The sequence below is a fragment of the Ustilaginoidea virens genome, chromosome 4, assembly GCF_000687475.1.
Source record: "Ustilaginoidea virens chromosome 4, complete sequence".
Classification (NCBI taxonomy): Eukaryota; Fungi; Ascomycota; class Sordariomycetes; order Hypocreales; family Clavicipitaceae; genus Ustilaginoidea; species Ustilaginoidea virens.
Window position 1 is genome coordinate 2,969,878 of NC_057319.1, and position 18,841 is coordinate 2,988,718.

At 55.7% G+C, this 18,841-nt stretch overlaps 3 protein-coding genes across 3 annotated transcripts; 1 reads left to right on the forward strand and 2 right to left on the reverse strand.

Annotated features, from left to right (window-relative positions):
* Window positions 1–637: 637 nt before the first annotated feature.
* Window positions 638–3,028, reverse strand: UV8b_05264 (uncharacterized protein; the record flags this gene model as incomplete). Its single annotated transcript, XM_043142762.1, has 2 exons — window positions 638–2,757; window positions 2,824–3,028. The coding sequence occupies 2 exons, from the start codon at window positions 3,026–3,028 to the stop codon at window positions 638–640; spliced, it is 2,325 nt and encodes a 774-aa protein (XP_042998696.1).
* A 7,663-nt stretch (window positions 3,029–10,691) lies between these two features.
* Window positions 10,692–11,443, forward strand: UV8b_05265 (uncharacterized protein; the record flags this gene model as incomplete). The annotated part of the gene is made up of 2 exons (XM_043142763.1): window positions 10,692–10,807; window positions 10,969–11,443. 2 exons carry the CDS (start codon window positions 10,692–10,694, stop codon window positions 11,441–11,443), a joined length of 591 nt encoding a protein of 196 aa, XP_042998697.1.
* A 279-nt stretch (window positions 11,444–11,722) lies between these two features.
* UV8b_05266 (uncharacterized protein) lies at window positions 11,723–18,231 on the reverse strand (the record flags this gene model as incomplete). The annotated part of the gene is made up of 2 exons (XM_043142764.1): window positions 11,723–17,802; window positions 17,940–18,231. 2 exons carry the CDS (start codon window positions 18,229–18,231, stop codon window positions 11,723–11,725), a joined length of 6,372 nt encoding a protein of 2,123 aa, XP_042998698.1.
* Window positions 18,232–18,841: the final 610 nt, after the last annotated feature.

The following is an 18,841-nucleotide window of genomic DNA, read 5'->3' on the forward strand; positions in this document are numbered from 1 at the left end:
CGTATCCGTACTTTTGTCAAACATATATATACTCTATAGGGGCTTACTCCGCAGGCCGTGCCGGGATCATCGAATCTGAACAAACCCTCGTACTCCGTACGTACTCGTCAACTGTTTTCCAGCGCACTTTCATTTTACGGAGTACATAGAAGCGCACACCACACCGGCATCCAACAAGCACGGCCAGCGGCCAAAACTCTGCTATGTACTCGCGCACGTTGCACATTGGCGTGGCTTCACGGACCCGTCATCGTCCATTTCAGATGACCGTCGCCGACTTTAGCACGCCTGCCCCATAGAGCCCGGGCCAGGCCCTTTCGTCGTTCGTCGTTCGCTACGGCTGGCGACCTGCCTCGGGCCGCCCGCCTCGAGCCGTCCACGACCCAACACTCCAACTCGACCCTTTTGTCTCGCCCCTTTTCAACTCTGCAGCGGGCACGGAGCCAAAGCCGCTATTGAATACCCAACTCACTCAACAAACGCCCAACCTTGCCATGACGTTGCCGTGAAATCTACATGATGCACGTGCGGCACGACTCAGACATCTGTTGCCCGCGTTATCGGAGTGTTGACGGGATAGGAATGGCGCCAGAAGAGACCGAAAGGGGAGCGGGGGAGGCAATGCCCGAGGGCATGGTCACGTCGACACTTGCAAGCGTCCAGTCCAGAAATAGTGTGGTGCGCCGAGAGGTGCGCGGTTCCCGCTCATTTGCGACTGCCTCTTTTGTTGGGCGTACCTGGCTCGCCCTTGCAGGCGGTACGTCTTGAGCGCATCGACGACGTCGCGCATCCCAGCCAGCTCGGCGCGACTGGGCGGCTTCAGCTCACCCGGCATAACCGCGGCGCTCCATGCGACGTTGTAAATAAACGACTTCCTGGGTGCCCCGGCCTGGATTTGGGCCGGCGTGGCTGGTGCGATGCCGTCTCTAATGTTGTCTTCCAGCACCATTCGTCTGTAGTCCTTTAGCACCGCTGAAGCATCGGCACTGCTAGGACCCGTCCACACGTCCGCCACAAAAGGAGCTCCGTTCCAATTGCCATGGTGTGTCAGGAACTCCGCAGTGTCTCGGTCAGCTGCCACGAGCTGATGATCCTCGACAACAGCGCCATTCCCATCGTCTGCTTCACCGGACTTTGGCGCTCTCAGACGGGGACGCCTCGGCAAAGAGGCCTGGGTGTCCAAGACTCGCCTGCCTGCTGCTGCCCATTCCTGTCCGAAAAAGCTAAACATGCCCTCCCCGGGCTCAATCAGCTCTTCGGCCTCCCAATCCGTCAATGTCGACAAGCCGTCATCCATACAGTCTGGTTCGAATTCTAGGCGCAAATGTCTCAGACCCTTCAGGAGGGTCGGGCCTCGCCGGGTCGATGCGGTGAATGACGACAGGTCCTGGATCGCCCTTTCTTGAAGGGAAAGCAGCTTGAGGAACTGTATGAGCCTTGATATCAAGGGCCCGGATGAGCGTCGGGGTAGACATGTCAAGGTCAACGAAGACAAACGTGGGTTCATATCGGGCACCAACGTTTGCGGGTAAGCCCCTTCTGCACGCTCCCGGATAGTGGTTTCAGCAATCAGCAACCGCTCCATCTTGGACAGCCCTTGCGCATCGAGAGTCGGTATGTTGGTCACGACGGAGTGATGCAGTCGCAGGGCGCGGAGATTGCATGACAGAGCCGGCCTGAAACAATGTGCCGCCCCGATGAAGCCGCTCAAACTTGCGTTGGGTGGCCACACCTTGGAAACGTCTGCACTTCTAGGGAGAATCGGCGCCGAGTCGCAGCTGAGACCCTCAATGTGACCCTGCGATACGTACAAGAGCTTTTGGATGCCCGTGGAGGAGATGCCGTTGTTGCCAGACAAGTGCAGGTGAGTTAAGCCGGCGCAGTTCTGACGACGTTGGCCAAGCTCCAAATTCTCCAAATCCACCAACGCCGAAATTGCCGCGCCAGCATCGTCTTTCACCACCGGCGCGCCCCCATCCGAGCGGCGGCCGCGAGATGCTTGAGCCGTCGCATCAGCTCTTGCCGTGTAGGCCGGGGAGTCCACGAAGAAGCGCTCGGGATGGGAAAACGTTGGGCTTAAAAGACTCTCTTCAAAGTGCAGGAACCGTCCGTAGTGGCTGGAGCCTCCAGGTTGGGTGACTATTCTCCCCTCGATTTCGCTGCGAGCACTGCTTCGCACCTGGCTGTCCGGGAAGCATCTGTCTCCCAGATGCTGAATTGCCTCGTCTGTCACGTTATTGTTCGTCACGTCCAGGCTCCACAGCTGACGACCGAAACGACGCATCAGCTGGTGGAGTGTGCAATCGTCTAGTTCTCTTCCTTTAATCTTCAAGACCCTTAATGACGGCAACAACCCTGGTTGAGCTAGCGGCAGCAACGAGCCAGGATTATCAGAAAGGTCGAGGTAAACCAAGGTTTGAATACGAGGCAGCGTGAAGAAGGATTTGGGAAGTTGACGTGAACAGCCGGCAACAGACAACACCCAAAGACTGCTGAGCCCCGAGTCCGCCGAGTCGTGCCCCATTAACAACGGGACATTTACGTCGGCATGACCATCGAGAAGCATGGCATGCACGTTGGGCAACAGACGCACGGCCCGTCGCAAGGTCTCGGTCAGGGTCCTGTCAGTCTGAAGCGAGGAAAAACTGTAGGCAGTCTTGGCAAAATGCCGGGCATCAAGCACACGGACTTGAGCCCGGGTCAAGTGAGACACCTTGTCGAGCCGGTCGAAGGCGAAACACCGCCACCACGCTAAATCTAGGGGTTGTGTAAAGATCTCGCAACCTTGAACACGGCGGACAAGTGGCACGAGTAGACACTCACCATCGCCGGGGTCAAGACCGGAAAGCCGCGCAGCACGCAGCAGGTCTCGCCATAGAAGGGGGGCAAACGTGTTCCAAAAGCGGCGGCTGACCAGGCACAGAGCGCGGCAGTCCTCGAAATCGCAGTAGGGAGCTACAAGCTGGATCCAGTCTGGCCCAGAGGTTGCTTCTTGGTACGACGGCAGCGGGCCATGTTCGCGCCACATTGTCGTGAGGGTCGCAACGGCCAGACACGGAGGAATGGAATTAAGCGCTCGTTGGGGGCTTCAGAGACGCAGTAGACAGTGATGTGACCGACTACCTACCTTAGGTACCTAGGTAGGGAAATAGGCCTGGGGGGTGATTTGGCATCTTTAGCCCGACAGAAGGCGAGAAAGTGTCAGCCACAGAAGGGGAATCTGGGAAGAAGCTGAGACTGACGCCAAGCCAAAGCAGAGTCCGGCTTGCCTGCGTTTGCCGTCAACGGGCAGGGCAGCTGCACCGGGGTGAGCATGGGACGCACGCCCGCATGCAGGCAGGCTGGGTTCTTTCTCCTGGGCCACGAACAAGGCCCAGCCGTCGCCATGCTCAAAGCTCACGTCGAGGAAAGGAAAGGCAAGGCTGGTTACGGAGCAGGTTTGATGACGAGTCGCGCACGACCTCTCCAGCTGGCCTGCAGCTGTTCTGCATCCTGATTGGTTGCGGGGCGGACGTTGTTGAGAGAGAGCGCCCGGAACAACCTAGGCCCGGCGTCCCTGCCTCTCTTCGGCAACTCCCTGAGCTGGAAGCGTCTCCCACCGCTCTGCTCCGCTGGTGCTTTAATGCAGGTGCTTTAATGCAGGTGCTTTAATGCAGGTGCTTTATTGCAGGTCCTTTGTTGTTACCAATGCTATTGAATGCGTAGGTGATGCGGCGAAAACGATGATTACGCCGATCCATATATGGAGTGCTCCGTCGGACAACGGGAAGTCGCGATATGACTGGACTTACCCAAATAGAGGGCTTCTGCCTGAAAGATAAGGCTGGGATGACCGCGCAGCAGGCTGGCTGTCGAAGGATGCGTCTGTCAAATCGCGTTGCGTTGCGCTTGTGAATTGGGGTTTTTGTGCGTTGTTTCACACCTGAAGGTTGATGGGTTTGGACGGGTCTGTGAGGATGTGCCCGTACGTTTTCCTATAAGGTTTTTATAAGCTTTCTGTGACTTCTTTATGCCACCTTGAAGTAATCAAGAACGAACCTCTGCATTCCTACAGAGTACTCCGTACACTAACTACAGTATATGGCAGACAACTCGTCTAGCACAACAACGCATAATAACAACAACGCTCGATATAGGCCACAGCAGTACAAACGGTATGGCGAGCAAGATATTTTCCGTCTGGCACGCGTCCTTGCACAGAATACTATTCTCAACCACGCCTACCAGGATAGAAATTAAAGAGTTGCTCTGCTAGCTGCAGATATATTCTTAAAGACGAACGGATACCAGCTTCAGAAGGGACCTTTTTGCTCGCGACGCACTCGACCAGCAGCTACTGGCACAGGCACACGGCGAGACGAAGTTGGAGCCACGTGCACCATTCTCATCGTCGGCTATAGCTATTGTCTCATGGAAGGAGACCCGAGCGGGCGTCGGTGAAAATGGATGACAGCCTATGAGGCACACAAGGCCATCATGGACCAAATCCCCCAATATCTCGCGTCCATCACGCAGGCCTGGCGCGACAACCTGCCAGAAACAGCCTCAAAAAGGAAGCCTAAAGCATCGCGCCCGATAACAGAGCAGGATCCGGCAAAAGCCTCCATAAAGTCACCCACACCAACACAACACAAGCACACCCTAATTATAGTCTCACCAGGAACTTGGACGGAGCATCCCACCACCGCGTCATAAGCTGCCCACCAAAACAGACCATCGCACGACAGTTGAGAGCATCGCAAACAGAGTCTCGGTGCCATATCGCTAGCGCTGAGAATACAGCAGCAAGTATAGAGTTCCTATGCCAGCCGATTTAGCCGGCATCCCAGCGTAGGTGAAGCGGAGGGAGCCAGGCAGGTAAATGGTTAGTCCGCTTCCGTTGATATGTTCACAATAATACAGTGCGTAAGAGGCCTTGGTTGTAATAACTCAAGATAGGCTATGAGAAACGGGTTGATGATATAGCCGATGGTCTATCCACTATTTTAGAGCAACGGAAGGACTCGGCGGACTACTGTACGGCGGCAGCGACAGGGGCCTGCTGCGGTATTCAGTCGCTTGGCGACCGGTTCCAGCCCGATTTAGGACACTTCGAGTCCCACGTCAAGGGCTGAGACGATGGGACAGCTTTGAAGAAGACGCGGTCCATCTCCACGAGCTTATGCTAAAGGCGCCGTCCAACAGTACGCTCACTAAACACATTCAATTGCCCATCGACCTCGACAATGATGCAGATGATGCCGGCTTTGATGGACCGTTCGGTCGTCTTCAGCAACATAGGCAACGCGGTTTCGTCTATTTATTGGAGAGGACAGATGCCGATTCAATGGATTGAGTCAACTGTGCGCACATACATTCACCATCTGGACGACCCTCGGCAATGGGAGACAATTAAACCAAAATTGACGACCTTGTCGAGCTCGAAGAGCCACCTCCTCATGACGATTAACCCTACCCAGACGAGGACTGGATTGACCTCGCTCAACAGGAATCGTGCGTGGATCCACCTCCTCCAACTAGCGACATCAGGATGCCCAGTTCGTGGCAACGACTCACCTCCACTGTGCCCGTACTATATGATATCGATCGATTTCTTACTCTCATTACCAACTTCCATCAACGGCAATGACTATGCTGGTAATAGTTGATAAATTCATCAGATAACTGATGATGACGCCTTGCAAAGATGCATTATCGGCACACCAGTGTGCATCCCTGCTTTACGATAAGCTTTTATCAATCAGTGACAGAGATAAAAGATTCCTTTCAGCCATGTGGTCAGGTTTCTGGAAGCTGTAAAGGGATGGAATGGTGGGGTTCCTAGACGAGATTAGCTGAAGAATCCAACCCTCCTACATACCACATTTTTGGCCCATGCCAGTGGAATAAATTCAAAGCTGATAGGCACTACACTCCTCTACCAAACTCAACCAGTTCCAACTGCTGGACCATCAGCGCCCACAAACTCTAATCAACCGTCGAATCAACCAGACAGACGTCAGCCGTCCATGGGCCCAAATAATCGAAGAACAGTTGGTCCAATACAAGCAACAGTCGCTTCAACTCATCGAGGCATTCATCCGCAATGCTGCAGCATTGGAGCAGTTCACCGACGCATTTCACCGCAACCCCGCGGCACAAGAACAACTCTCTGATGCCCCAATCAGTCCAAGAGAAATCCCAATGGCATCGTCAGTCAGTGCTCTCACGAAACCACCGCCGGACCTGCTTGATCCAGTCAGGGAGCGTCTGAAAGCTCACGACGCAATGTCTATCGCAGCCGTATTACGATAACAAACATCACCCTAGATTTTTTTAACCTGGTGATAAGGTGCTCATTCGACTGGATAAAAAAGGCTACTCAATCCTATCTTAACTTAGTCAGAAAACTCTGCCAAATTCGCCGGCCTATTTCAGGTAACAGAGCGCATAGGTAGGTCAGCCTACAAACTCTACCTCCCCGACACTTGTCAACCACGATTTGCTCAAGGCACACAGTCGGCCTGCCGCATGTGCCACACCACTTTCACTTCCCTCCTGAGAATAGATTGTGGATCTCTAGTTACCCTCTACAGCAGAATCTCACCGCCTTTTGCCCGTATACGGGGTTCTACAATGCCATATCTACACGATACAAAACGCAGTATCCCGACACATTTCGAATTCTATCGACTAATCGCCGACGGATGGCCTTTAGGCCAAAACTAACTCTGCAATCGCCATCACATCGGCCCCGGGGGCCTCTTCCACCTCCCCTCCGCAAGCGCGGCCCGCTTCTGGCCTCTAGCCAGATATTTTTTCATCAACGCCAGGATGCCCTCCAAGGCATCTGCCCCCCTCTCTGCAGCCATAGCAGCGGCTGTAGGTTTCCATGTCGCTGATGACGTCGAGGGTGATACAAATTGACAAAGCGGGCAACTTGTGAGGTAGTCTCTGAAGTGTTGTAGTCCTTTGTGGATGCAGAATTGCTGGACCGCCTCACTCAGTTTTGAGTAGCCTAGGTGGTTGCCGTTGTGTATGGTGTTACTCAACTAACCTCCCACTCCCCATCATGTACTTGGACAATCCGCCCAACATCCCATATGGAACGCACTGGCCGACTCACAACGACTGGCAGCTCGACGAATTCGAGAGATTTTTCGGTTCAGAGACCCCCCATAGTTTGCTGGCTATGCACTTCGTTTTTCAAAAACACAAGATACCACCCGACATACTACAGAAGATGCCTCCAAAATGGGTCCTCCCATGCTTCGACCTCATCGACCGGTATCCTTACCACAAGACAGCCCACAGCTTGTTAGGGATATGAAGGCCCCACGAAGAACACTAGCTTAGAAGAATCAAGCATCCTACAACCCGCTATCGGAACCCTTTGGTTCGTAGCATTATTTCAGCTCCTAGGAAACCCCGGGAGCGCTGCTTCCCCTTACCGCTGCCGCCGCCGCCCCACGCGCTCCCTAGGAAGAGCTATTTGCCTGCTTCGCCGCCATCTACCTCGTAGCTAATTACCTAATTATCGGCCCTACATATGTTAGTACCTATACCGCGGCTCCCCTAAATTACAAATACACCTCCCCTGTTGTGGAAACCTGTCGAAAATGAGGGAGGTCCTATCATCTGTCACATATGTCGTGGAATCAATTCAAGGAGGATCAAAGCGAAAAGTTCATGTAGATGATCTGAAGAAGATCATCGACCGACCAGAACAGTTGCAGCCTCCCCACCTGAACACTTGGGATTTGGCAGAATGTTCTGAAGAAAGGGAAACTTGCGACATGCAAGAAGAATGGGAGAAGCTATTCAAACAACCGGCAAACGAAGGTGACAGTTGACATTGTGGTGGTGACAGCCACATGGACCCTTTTCACTTTCGCCTGATCCGGGGCGACTACGATAGCTTGTCAGCAAACGCTGCGGGCGATGACAATGCTCAAACCACCTGCCCGCCGCCAAACCTGGCGACATTCCCGGCCTTGGTGTGATCCTGAGCGACCACCTTGGCGGAGTTGTCACACTACATCATGCTCGCTGGCAAGAGTGCCGAAACAGAGAGGACGGAAACCGGCCCGGGCCTATGCTATGTAGAACTAGCATACTATATGGCCGCGAGCCTGGCCGCGAAAACAAAGACGAAGACATTTCGCAATACCAAGATCAGAGGGCAGGACGATTCAACTGTCCGCCCTTCCGGGTAACGTCAAGGCGGCTATCGCAGGAAAAGGCCGCCATGGCCCTTGCCGAAGGGACTGCTACTCGCTCTCTACACAATGCTGCGCCTGCAAGGCGGGCAAGCATCCGTGCACCGTGGTGGCAATTGCTGGTACGATGCCCTTTTGTCGAATCCAGCGCGTCATCTTTGAGTGATGCGCAATAGCCACCCCGTTCTGACCCCCCGGGCACTCGGATGCTGCGTGCGCACGGCGAGGGTGACAAGAAGGTTAGCTATCTACGCTTCATTACCATGTGCGTGGTGACTGATCGTCTCGAGCAGTTGCATGACCAGTGTCCGAAATGACAACCTCGAGCTAAACACCACTAATCGCAGGCAGATTGATCCCTGGCCCACAACAGGCAATATCTGCCAAGTTGCTTGTCCGAATGGCCCTTGCGAACAACGCCGTTGACCGCGAAGCTGCACTTGATAGACAGACATTCACCGCTCTGAAACAAGCACGCAGTGGCCATTGAAATCGACGCTTGCAGGACGAGTCGCCAACCGCTGCGACAATGGGCAACGGCCGTGGTAATTATTATTAAATTACGCTAGAGGCTATTTAAGACTAAATAACCTATTTTCTTCTTTTCCTCTGTAGCGCCATTTCCTAGGTATATGATGACCCCTCTATCGCGTTACGGGGCCGATGCTGACCCTATCGGCAGCGACGGCAGCAGCAGCAGCAATAGCGATAATAACAATAACAATAACAACGACAATAAGAAGATGCCCAAAAGATCCGCCATATTGGATAAAGGGGTGAGTACGAGTCTCGCGCGCAATAGGGCCGTAGCTAACCCTTGTATGGTAGCCCGGGGAGCCGCGCGCCTGGCCCTATGGGCCTTGTTTGACCCGATCGGAAGGCCCCGATCACCGCTGCCGAAGCCAACAAGGTATAGACCGGATCGCGCCCGCTCTATAGCGAAGCTGATACAGGCAGGGACCGGCGCGGCTTGTTACCCGTGTGCCCTTGCGGGCAAAACGTGTGTGCAGTTGGAGCGGACCCCGGAAAACAGGGCCCCGGTCCAGGAACTGCTAGATGCCCAAGCGACGTTGGCCGAGGGGAGGGAGGTGCGTTTCCGAATCGTGTGCGGCGCGGTTTGCCGGCTAACAGTTGTTGCCTCTAGGTGGACAATTACAAAGCAACGGCCGTGGTAATCATATATATATATTTATTTTCCCCCGGGCCAAGAGCACCCGCAACGACACCGCGATATCCTCCTGGGCGCGTGCCTGGCGCTCCAACGCCTGGACTTTCCTCTCCTCGAGGTCCAGCATCTCCCGGGTCGCAATGTCTCTTATCTATAGAAATAAGCCGTCCGCCACCGCCACCGCCACCTCCCTCCCCTTCCCCCGGGACGCCGACGCCTGCTTGCCCCTCTGCTAGAGGACCGTATAAGTCGTCGACCTAGAGACAACAGTTATGAGCCCTCGAACCGTGCCGTCCTCGTCTCGGTAATATACCGCCCCCCCCCTGCGGCTAGCTCTGCCTGCGCGTCTAGGAGTTCCTAGACTAAGACCTGGTTTTTAGGGGTCTTCTTTAGCGGCAGGCAGGTTTTTTCCTGCCAAAGCGCATAGGTAACATGCCGCCCTGGTCCCTATCCGACCCCTGTTAGTATTGCTCGACGGCAGGAGAGATTCGGCCCCTACCTTATCGGCTGTGGCAACGGTAATCCAGGTCTTTAGATCAAGTCAAATAGGGCCCGCACGGCTACCGGCGAGGGTCACCAGGCTATCAAGCATAGGTCAGCAGCGGCCCCAAAGCGTATAAGATCCGTACTGACCCCCTTGTCCAACGTGGCCGACCTCTTTGGCATTATTGCTATTCTTATTGTTATTATTATTGCTATTACTGCTGCTGCTACTGCTTCTATTGCTATTGCTACTGCTACTGCTCCGTTAGAGATAGAGGGGTCAGCGCCGGCCCCAAGACGCCGCCAAGGGGATACTACATACCTGAGAAACGGCCTTATAGAAAAGAAGAAAAAGAGAAAAAGAAAAAAGGCCTAGAGGCGGGGGGCTTCGCGGACCTTTGTACTATCGCTGAGCCTCAGGCCAATTGCCTCAATTCTCAATATTGGCTCACTTTCCCCCCGATTTATAGCCTAATGCAGCCCGAGAGGCGCCTGGGCCCCGACCGGCACGCAGCCGGCAGGGACCCACTTATTGTATTCTACAGATGCACCAAACGCCTCCCGCTAGCCCCCCCCCAGCCCACATGCCTACGCCTATATGTCAGGAAGCCTGCAGAAGAACAGCTAAATTGAAAAAGGTTAACAAGCACCGACTGATCAGTTCTTGCTGCACCAGCTATTTATAGTGGGCACGGGGGTAGCCCTAAGGGGCTACTGTTCCCTCGGTTACATGTGCTACATCCTAGCCGAACATTCCCGACAATTACACGAATCCACCTATGTATGTATATCCCCGGCAACATGCACCCAGTGCCGAAAGAACAAGGTCCCCTCGAACCCCGATGTCGCGTCGCACACCCCGGAGCGTAATCGCCTTGGCCGAGGACGGCAGCGCGATCAGGGGAGAAGCGAGGTCGAAGACGGCCGTGCTGTCTCCCGATGCCGAATCCCGAAGCCTGTGTGTGACCAGTAGCGGCAAGCTATAGCAGCGGGCGGGAAATGCCGCCGTCATCAGCCTGTCTTGCGTACGGCCCGCGGGACTCGTCGACAACGACAACGGCTACTGCGGCTCTGTCAAACCATCGCGCCCCGTCCCGCTGCTGACCCGATGCCAGCCAGGAGCCGTGCGGGAGTGGCCTTGCCGGGCGTGTGCGATGCGGGCAGAAACGCCCCGACGTCTCTCGGCGATATGTCACACGGGAACCACGACCAAAAAGGGCCAGACGGACCTCTGCCCCCGGCGTCACAAACAGCCTTCCGCTCCGACACTCAGAATGACCAAGGCTTGGCTTTACTTGCTACCTCAAACAGTGGCTCTGGGGCGCCGCAACCACGACCAACAACCATCCTCCACATCCGTCGAGTTGTTCGCGAGGTTTGGCTCGATCTGGTGAAAGCCATCGCCTCAGGTAGGTCCGGGACCGAAAAGCATAACCGGAGCTGTGTCTCGTTGCACGTCAACGGAAGAGCGGAGTATGGCGCAGGCTCGGCGCTGCTGTCACGGTGCACGATGCAAACGGCAGGCATGGCGACGCAATGGAAGCGCGTGGCAATGGCGGCACGTGGCGCCGAGGGAAAAACCCGGCCGTTTTGAACCGGAAATGCTCCTGCTAGCTAGCAACTGTAGACATGACGTTGATGACCTTGCTCCCCATCTCGCAAATGGCATCTCGCCTACATGGGATGAGAAATCTCCTTGCATCCTTACTACCGTTGCCTATATTCGTACAAGGCCAACGAGCGCGACACGTTGGTCGTGGTCCAGTAAAGCTCGCGAGCCTGTCAATGCCCAAAGCCCAAAGCCCACACCAGCACATCTTGATGCATCCCGTCCCGTCTCGTCCCGTCCCGTCCCGTCCTGCCTCGCCTTCGTTCAGTGTGCTCCCCGTGCGCGCTTCGCACCACCCCCGGCTTCCGAGTCGCCTCTCGGTCGCTTGGCTCCCGGCTGAAAGTCAACCACGCCGGGGTTCATGCCTCCTCGGCCGCCTCTGTGTCCGCCCCTGCCGCGCCCTGCTTGGTTACCGGCGCCGCCCTCATGGCCGACACTGCCGGTGCGCTGGCCCGGGGTAGCGTACGCGCCGCCGCCTCGTCCACGTCCGCCTCCCCTAGGCATCGGGATGCCAGATCGCACTGCCTGCGCCGGTTGACCTTGCGGAGCCTGCATAGGTTGCAGGCCAGCCGGGATCTGCTGAGCTTGTGTCTGGGCCTGTGTCTGGGCCTGTGTCTGGGCCTGCTGTGCCGCAGGTCTCGTCGTCGTTGCCGCAGCCGCTCCAGCCTTGGCGGAGAACGGGTTGGGAGCATCGCTGATGCTTCCATCTGCCGCCGCGCTCTCAAACGGGTTCTCTCTCGGTTTCGGCCCCGCATCCCCGCCACCTGCTGGTTTCGCTGCAGCCGTCGTCGGCGGTGTCGCGGCTTGTTTCTGGACCTGGACCGCCGCCGGCGCCGTAGGCAGAGGTACGCCGGCTGCTTGCGCAGGTCTGGGCACTGCCGGAACAGCAGCAGCAGCAGCAGCAGCAGCAGAAGCACCGGTTGGTGTTGCGGGCTGCTTCGCCGCCGAGCCCGGCGCGAGTTTGGCCGGCGTGCCTGGTGGCGCCGCCCGGGTCGAGGGAGGAGGCTGCGCGGCCTTGGCAACTTGCCACACCTCTGCAACGGGCTTTTGCGGCGTCTCGTTGGCCGCTGTTTCGACCACGGCCAGCTTCGCCGTCGCAGCCCTCAGCTTGTTCTCCGTCATGTTGATCCGCAGCGTCGACTTCTTAGACTCCATCAGTTGCGCCTGCTCCCGTGCCGAGGTGATCTTGGCCTCAAACTCTGCCTTGATCCTCGCGTTCTCTGTTTCGAGCTTCTTCTTGATATTAGCTGCAATGATGCTCTTGACAGTGGCATTGGTCGACAAGAACTGCCGTATGCTGCCGTCGTCCAGCTGACTGAGCTCCGCCAGCGTTCCTCCTCCGCCCGTCGCGCCCGTCACGCCCGTCGCGCCCGCCGCGTTGGGCGTAGCGGTTGCCCCTGCGGCCTGCGGAGCCGTCTGCCCTTCAGCCTTGGTCGGTGTTGACGGCGGTGGTGGCTGGGGCGGTGCCGCTACAGTCTGCTTCTTCTCCCTGGCGTTTTCTGCCTGCCAAATGAGCTTCTCCTGCTGGAAGCGAAGCGCGAGGTCGTCTTCCTTCTTCTTGAACTCTTCCTCCATCTTGACCCTGCTATCCTTGAGCTTATTGTTGAGGGTATCGCGCATTCTATCCGATCGCTCCTTGATAGTTTGCTGCATCTTGCCCTCCACCTCGTTAGCTTTCTGTTCAAACTCCGCGGCCTTGGCTTCCGCCGCGGCAATCTTGTCTTCCAACACCTTTCGCCATTCGTCAGGCTGGCCGGGCATCGTGCCATTGACTGTTGCCGCCGAAGCAGCGTCCTCGACTGCTGCGACAGCTGTGCCATCGGTTGGTGGTGCTGCTGCTGCTGCTGGTGCAGCAGCCTCGGCGTCTTGTTGTTGTTGCAACTTCTCCATGGCGGCGTCCCGCTCGGAGACTGCAGCATCTAGCTCCTCTTGAAGTCGCTCGAGCTGTTGCTCTGCGCCCAGCTTTTGTGCATTCACGGATTCCAACTCTTTGCGGACATTGGTAAGCTGCTGTTCCAGCACGACAAAAACTTCAGCCGACACGGTTCCCTCGCCTGCCCGTACATCTGACGAAACAGCCGGGGTCTGTTGCTCAGCTTGCGGGTGCTGCTGGGCTTGCTGACGAAGCTCTTCGACCTGCCGCCTGAAAGATTCAATTTGCTCCTCCATTTCAGACTTTTCCTTTCCAGCTTCTTCGGCCAGCATCTGGGCACCTTGGAGTTCTCCGCTGACCTTGTCAAGCTGCTCCTGGAGTTGATTAGCCCTCTGCACCGCTTCGTTCTTCTCGCCCGTGAGCTTTCTTGACCGATCTTTGAACTGGTCGACGAGCTTGCCGCGCGTCGTCTGCCACCCTTGGCGTTCGCTTTCCAGGGTTGATTCGAGTTCGGTAATCTTGTCCCGAAGAGGCTTTTCCCCTTCCTTGAGAGCATCGCGCTCGGCTTCCAGGTCGGAGACGGACTGCTTGAGCTGCTCCATCTCGGCAGGATCAACACGGCCGTATTTGGTCAGGATGCCTTCGGTTCGCTTCTGCCAGCGGTCTCGATCTTCCTGGATTTGCTTAATCTCCTCCTCCAGATACGACTTTTGCGTGCCAAGATTGTCAATCTCTGCCTGAAGGGGTTGCACCCTGGTTTCCAACTCCTCGATTTGCTTGTTCTTCTCGGCCATTTGATCCTTCAGTTGCGAGTTTTCGCTCCGGAGAGCAGCGCTGCTTTCACGGTACAGGTTGAGCTCGTTGAGCCTCTCCATCAGGTTCTGATGTGTCAGGGATGCACGATCGCTCTGTGCCGACTGCGACCTTTCTTGGTCAAGCTTCAGCCTGGCTTCGTCCAGCTGCGATTGTGTGTACTCGACCTGTTGCTGCAAGCGTCTCGATTCCTGGCATTTCAGGTCGTACTGCACTTCCAGGATTTCTTTTTCGCGCCGCAGGTAGCTGCTGAGCTCCCGTAGGCCTTCCAACGCGTCGCCCACGTTCACGGGCGACATGCCCTCTTCCCCCTCTCCTTGGCCGTTGGACCTGCTCTGCTGCAGAGCGGCAACCTGAGAGGTCAGAGTCTCTAGTTGTTGGTGGAGAAGTCTGTTTTGGGCGTTGACGTCCTCGCGGCGTGCCGTCAGTTCCGCCATCTCCTGCTCCAGCTGCAGCCGACGATCTTCCCATGAACTCTCGCTTTGCGACAGGGTGACCTTGGCCGACTCGGCCTCTGCCCTCAGCGCCGCTGTCTGGCTCTTGATCTCGTTGCATTCGGCTCGCAATTGCTGCACAAGCTTGGCGGCTTCGGCATGCTTCACGAGTTCCTTTTCGTAGTCTTGCTGCGCCTTGGACGCAATCTCTGCTTGAGCTCGCAAGTCTTGCTGATGATAACGAGCGGCCTCCACGTGCCTGGCACTATCCTGCTTCAGTCGGTTCAATTCTTCTTCCAAGATGGACTTCTCAATCTCATGCTTGCGAGAAACCTCTCCTTGAGAGTCGCGAAGCTGCGACAGCTCGGTATTCGACCGTGACAGCTCCTCCGACACGTCCTCGATGCGCTGGCGTAGCTCCTTGATGTGTTTGTCTTTCTCTTCAATCGCCGAGTCCATTGCTTCCCGGTACTGTTCATGACAGGAGCGCAGCTCCTCCAGTGCTTCTTCGTTGCCTTGGCTCAGCTCTTTGTACTGCTCCACCTGCGCCTTGGCATTCTCCAGCTGTGCATTGGCCATGTCGAGATCCCGTTTGAGGTCGGACACGTCATTGTTCAGATCATGGATCTCTGCTTCAAGCTCTTGCTGGTGCTGATCAACGTCGCCACCCAACCCAGGTCGCGGCGTAGGGCGAGGCTGCAGTCGGCCGACACGCTCCTCCGCATTGCGTAGCTCGACCGTGAGCTCATTGACCCGAGCCTGCAGGTGGTCCCGAGTCGTCTTGACGCCGACGTGTTCCTCCCGGATTTGCGAGAGGCTCAACATGAGCTCGTCGACTCTTTTTTGGGATTCCTTGGCCTCAAACTCCTTCCGAAGCTGCAGTTTCTTGTTCTCTTCGGCTTCATTAGCTAGTTTCCTCTGGGCGTCAGATAACTCGCGTTCCAAAGAGTCAATCTTGGCCTGGGCCTTGCGTCTACCCTCAGACTCGGACATGTTCCGTTCATTCTCCAGAGATTGTTGTGTCGCAAGAAGATTGCTGAGCCGGTTCTTCTCCAGAATAAGTTCCTCATTGTCCTTGCTCATGCGTTCCTGAATGTCGTTCCACAGTTTCTTCTCAGCTTTAAGGTTGGCAGTCTCATTCCTCATGCTGTCCAGCAGGCCCTTGGACTCAATGAGCTCTTCAGCAACTTGTTGGGTTCGGATATCCTGTTTCGCCGCCGTTTCCGACAGAGCCTGGCTCCTTCTCTGAAGCTCAGCATTCTCTCGTTGCAGCGCGAGGTAATTGCTCTGCAACATCTCTCGCCTCTCAGATTCCAGCCTGACCTCGCCTTGGAGCTTGACTCGCTCGGTTTGCAAGGAACTCTTCTCGGACGACAAATGATCGATTTGCGTCCTCATATCTTTGCGGACGCCGTCTTGGGCTTCGCGGAAGTTGTCATACTCGGACTGCAGTTTTCGGAGAGCCTCGCCAAGGGATTCGGCATGGTCACCACCACCTTCGATACTTGCCAGCGGCGCACGTAGGCTGGCATCCAGAGAGCTTCGCATCATGGAAGCCTCGTCGACGCTCGTGCCCCTTTGCTGCAGTATGCGCCGGAATATGTCACGTTCCACCTTGAAACTCTCCATGGTATTCTTGATTGATCGGCTCTCCTCGGTCATCTGCTCGAGTTCGCGCTGCAGCTTCTCCACCTTGTCGTGGTCTTCTTTGGCTTGATGCTTGGCAGCAAGGGCCTCTTCGCTTTCAAGCTGCTCGGCGAGCTCGCGAGTGATGCGCATCAGATCCTCATTCTTGGCTTGGAGGGACTTGATGTCCTTGAACACCACCAGTTTCTGAGTGATGAACTGATGCGTGTCCGACAGGTCGGCGAGGGCCTCCTCGGTGATTTCCCCACGCTCCAGCTGCTGGAGACGAAACTTGTCCTCCTCGGTAAGCTGATCCATACCCTTTTCAAGAGCGTAGATGTTGAATACGAGCATTTGGATCTGAGTGCCCAGGTCGCGAAGTTGTGTGCGCAGAATCTTGGCCTCGGACTGGGAGGTGGCCAATGCGTTTTCTGCCTTGCGAGCAGCCTTTTTGGCGGCATCTCGCTCTTCAAAGCTTTGCTGGGAAAGCTCTGACATGCGAGCAATCTCATGGCGGAGAGTGTCAGTCTCGGCTTGCAACTCGTGGATTTCCGGCGCTTTGGCTTCGAGAGCTGTAATCATGTTGTCAAGTTCTTCGGAGAGCTGTTGGCTTCTCCTCTTCTCGCTCGCCAACTGGCCTTTCACTTGATACAGCTGCTCGATTGCTTGAGTTGCCGTCACAGCCGACTTGCTCCGGATTGAAGCGGGAGTGCCAAAGGGCGAGGCAGGGCGACCCATGATTGAGCCATTGACGCGAGGAGTTTGAGGGGCCGAGCCCAGCGGTGGGCCTTGTTCGAGGCGGGCTTGCAGCTCGTCAACCTCGCTTTCCAGTTGGCGAATTCTGTCCTCCATTTCGGCAGTCGTCTGTCGTTCTTGTTCAAGCTCGAGACGCACTCGTCGTATCTCGTTCTCGTAGCTGTCCTTGAGGCGCTCCTTCTCGGCCTCGAGGTCTCGTACACGTTCCTGATGCTTCTTGCTCAACTGCTCAGACATGTCCACAAGCCTTCTTTGGTCCTCGAGTTCTTGCTTGTAACCTTGTACCGTTGTCGCAAACACGCCTTCCCGTTTCTGCAGCTTGACCAGAGCATCGTCCGCCTTGGCTTGCATTGCGTCCAGGCGTTCACGAAGTTGCTGTTCAGACCGCTTCAAGACTCCGACCTGCGATCGCGCATCCTCACTCTCGCGCTGGAGTTCAGCGATGCGAGCGCCCTTTTCCTTCCTATACTTGAGAGATTCTTCGCTCTTTGTCTTGAGTTCAGTCTCCAGCCACTCACCGTTGCGCCGAGCCAGCTCGAGCTGCTGCTTCAGTGACTCCTCGCGGTACTTGGCGCTATTGAGCTGTCCCTTTGCGTTTTGCTCGGATTGCTGGAGAGCGGTCACCTCTCGAGCAAGCTCAACATTCCTCTGATGTAGCTTGGTAAGCTCTTCTGTGAGAGTCTGGTCACGTTTATTGTTCGACTCGATAATGCTCAAGTTTGTCCGGTTGGAGGATTGGAGGGTCTCGATTTTGTCATTCAAGCTCTTCAGCTCGGCGGCATGGTATGTACTTTGGGCCTTGAGAGCCTGCAATTCGTTTTCGGCGGATTGTCGTTTGATCTCTGCGGGAAGCAAAACAGCTCAGCGGTTAGTCACGAGATCCAAGGGGACGCAAAAAGAGTCATAACAAATGATGCAACAAGTGAAAAGTCAAAGGGCAAAGAAAAAAAAAAAAAAAAAGGTTTGGATGGGACCATACCCTCGTCCTTGAGCTTTTGCCTTGCCTCTTCAAGGTCTTTTAACGCCTGATCTGCCGTGTCTTTGGAGACTTGGGATTTACTCTCCGACGTCCGCACTGCATTTTCTAGTTCAATGTCGGTTTGCAGCTTGTCGGCGTACAAGGTGTCGAACTCGTGGGCTTTGGCCGCGACAGCCTGCAACAACACCGAGATCAGGTCGAGCGAGGGCTCTGTCGTGAGGCTCGCGACGAGGGGCTGATCGAGACCCAGATGGCCTGCGATGTAGCCCGTGTCGATTTGCGTGGCAGCCATGATGGAGCCGTGACTAGGTCAACAGCAGGAGCTGTCTCATAACTCGATAGCTCGCCAGCGCTCAACGTGACGACCATTCAATGGCAGGGTCAACAAAGCGGGAGCTCAATCGCGATGGGACAAAAGAAGGCGTCTGCGCAGACAGCTTGCGGGAATCCGCTGGCAGGATCGTCTTGCAGGATCCTCTTTGCCTACAAGAGAGTGTTGTTGCGACGAGTGATGATGCAACGTTGAAACGTAGAGAAAGAAAGGCTTTGACTCTGTAGTCACCAAGTCACGACGGGCCGCCAATTCAGAAGCAGCAGCTTGGCCAGGAACGAAGTTGATTGGATGGGCGGTGTACGAGATTACCCGACCTTGAGCCGAAACGAAGCATTGTTGCGGCACCCCTTGGACTTGGACTGGATGGAACCTGCCCCAAAGGAAGCCCAAGTTCCGACTTGCAACTGACAGCTATCAAGGAAAAAAAAATCTTCTTTTCTTGGCCATTCTTACTTAGTATTCTGTAGCAATAAGCTTCCGCAATTAATGATGGATGGATGCTTGCTCCGGGGGCTGCTACAAGAAACATCACGGGGGTTTGCCTTCACATTCGCCTCGAGTGCCAACT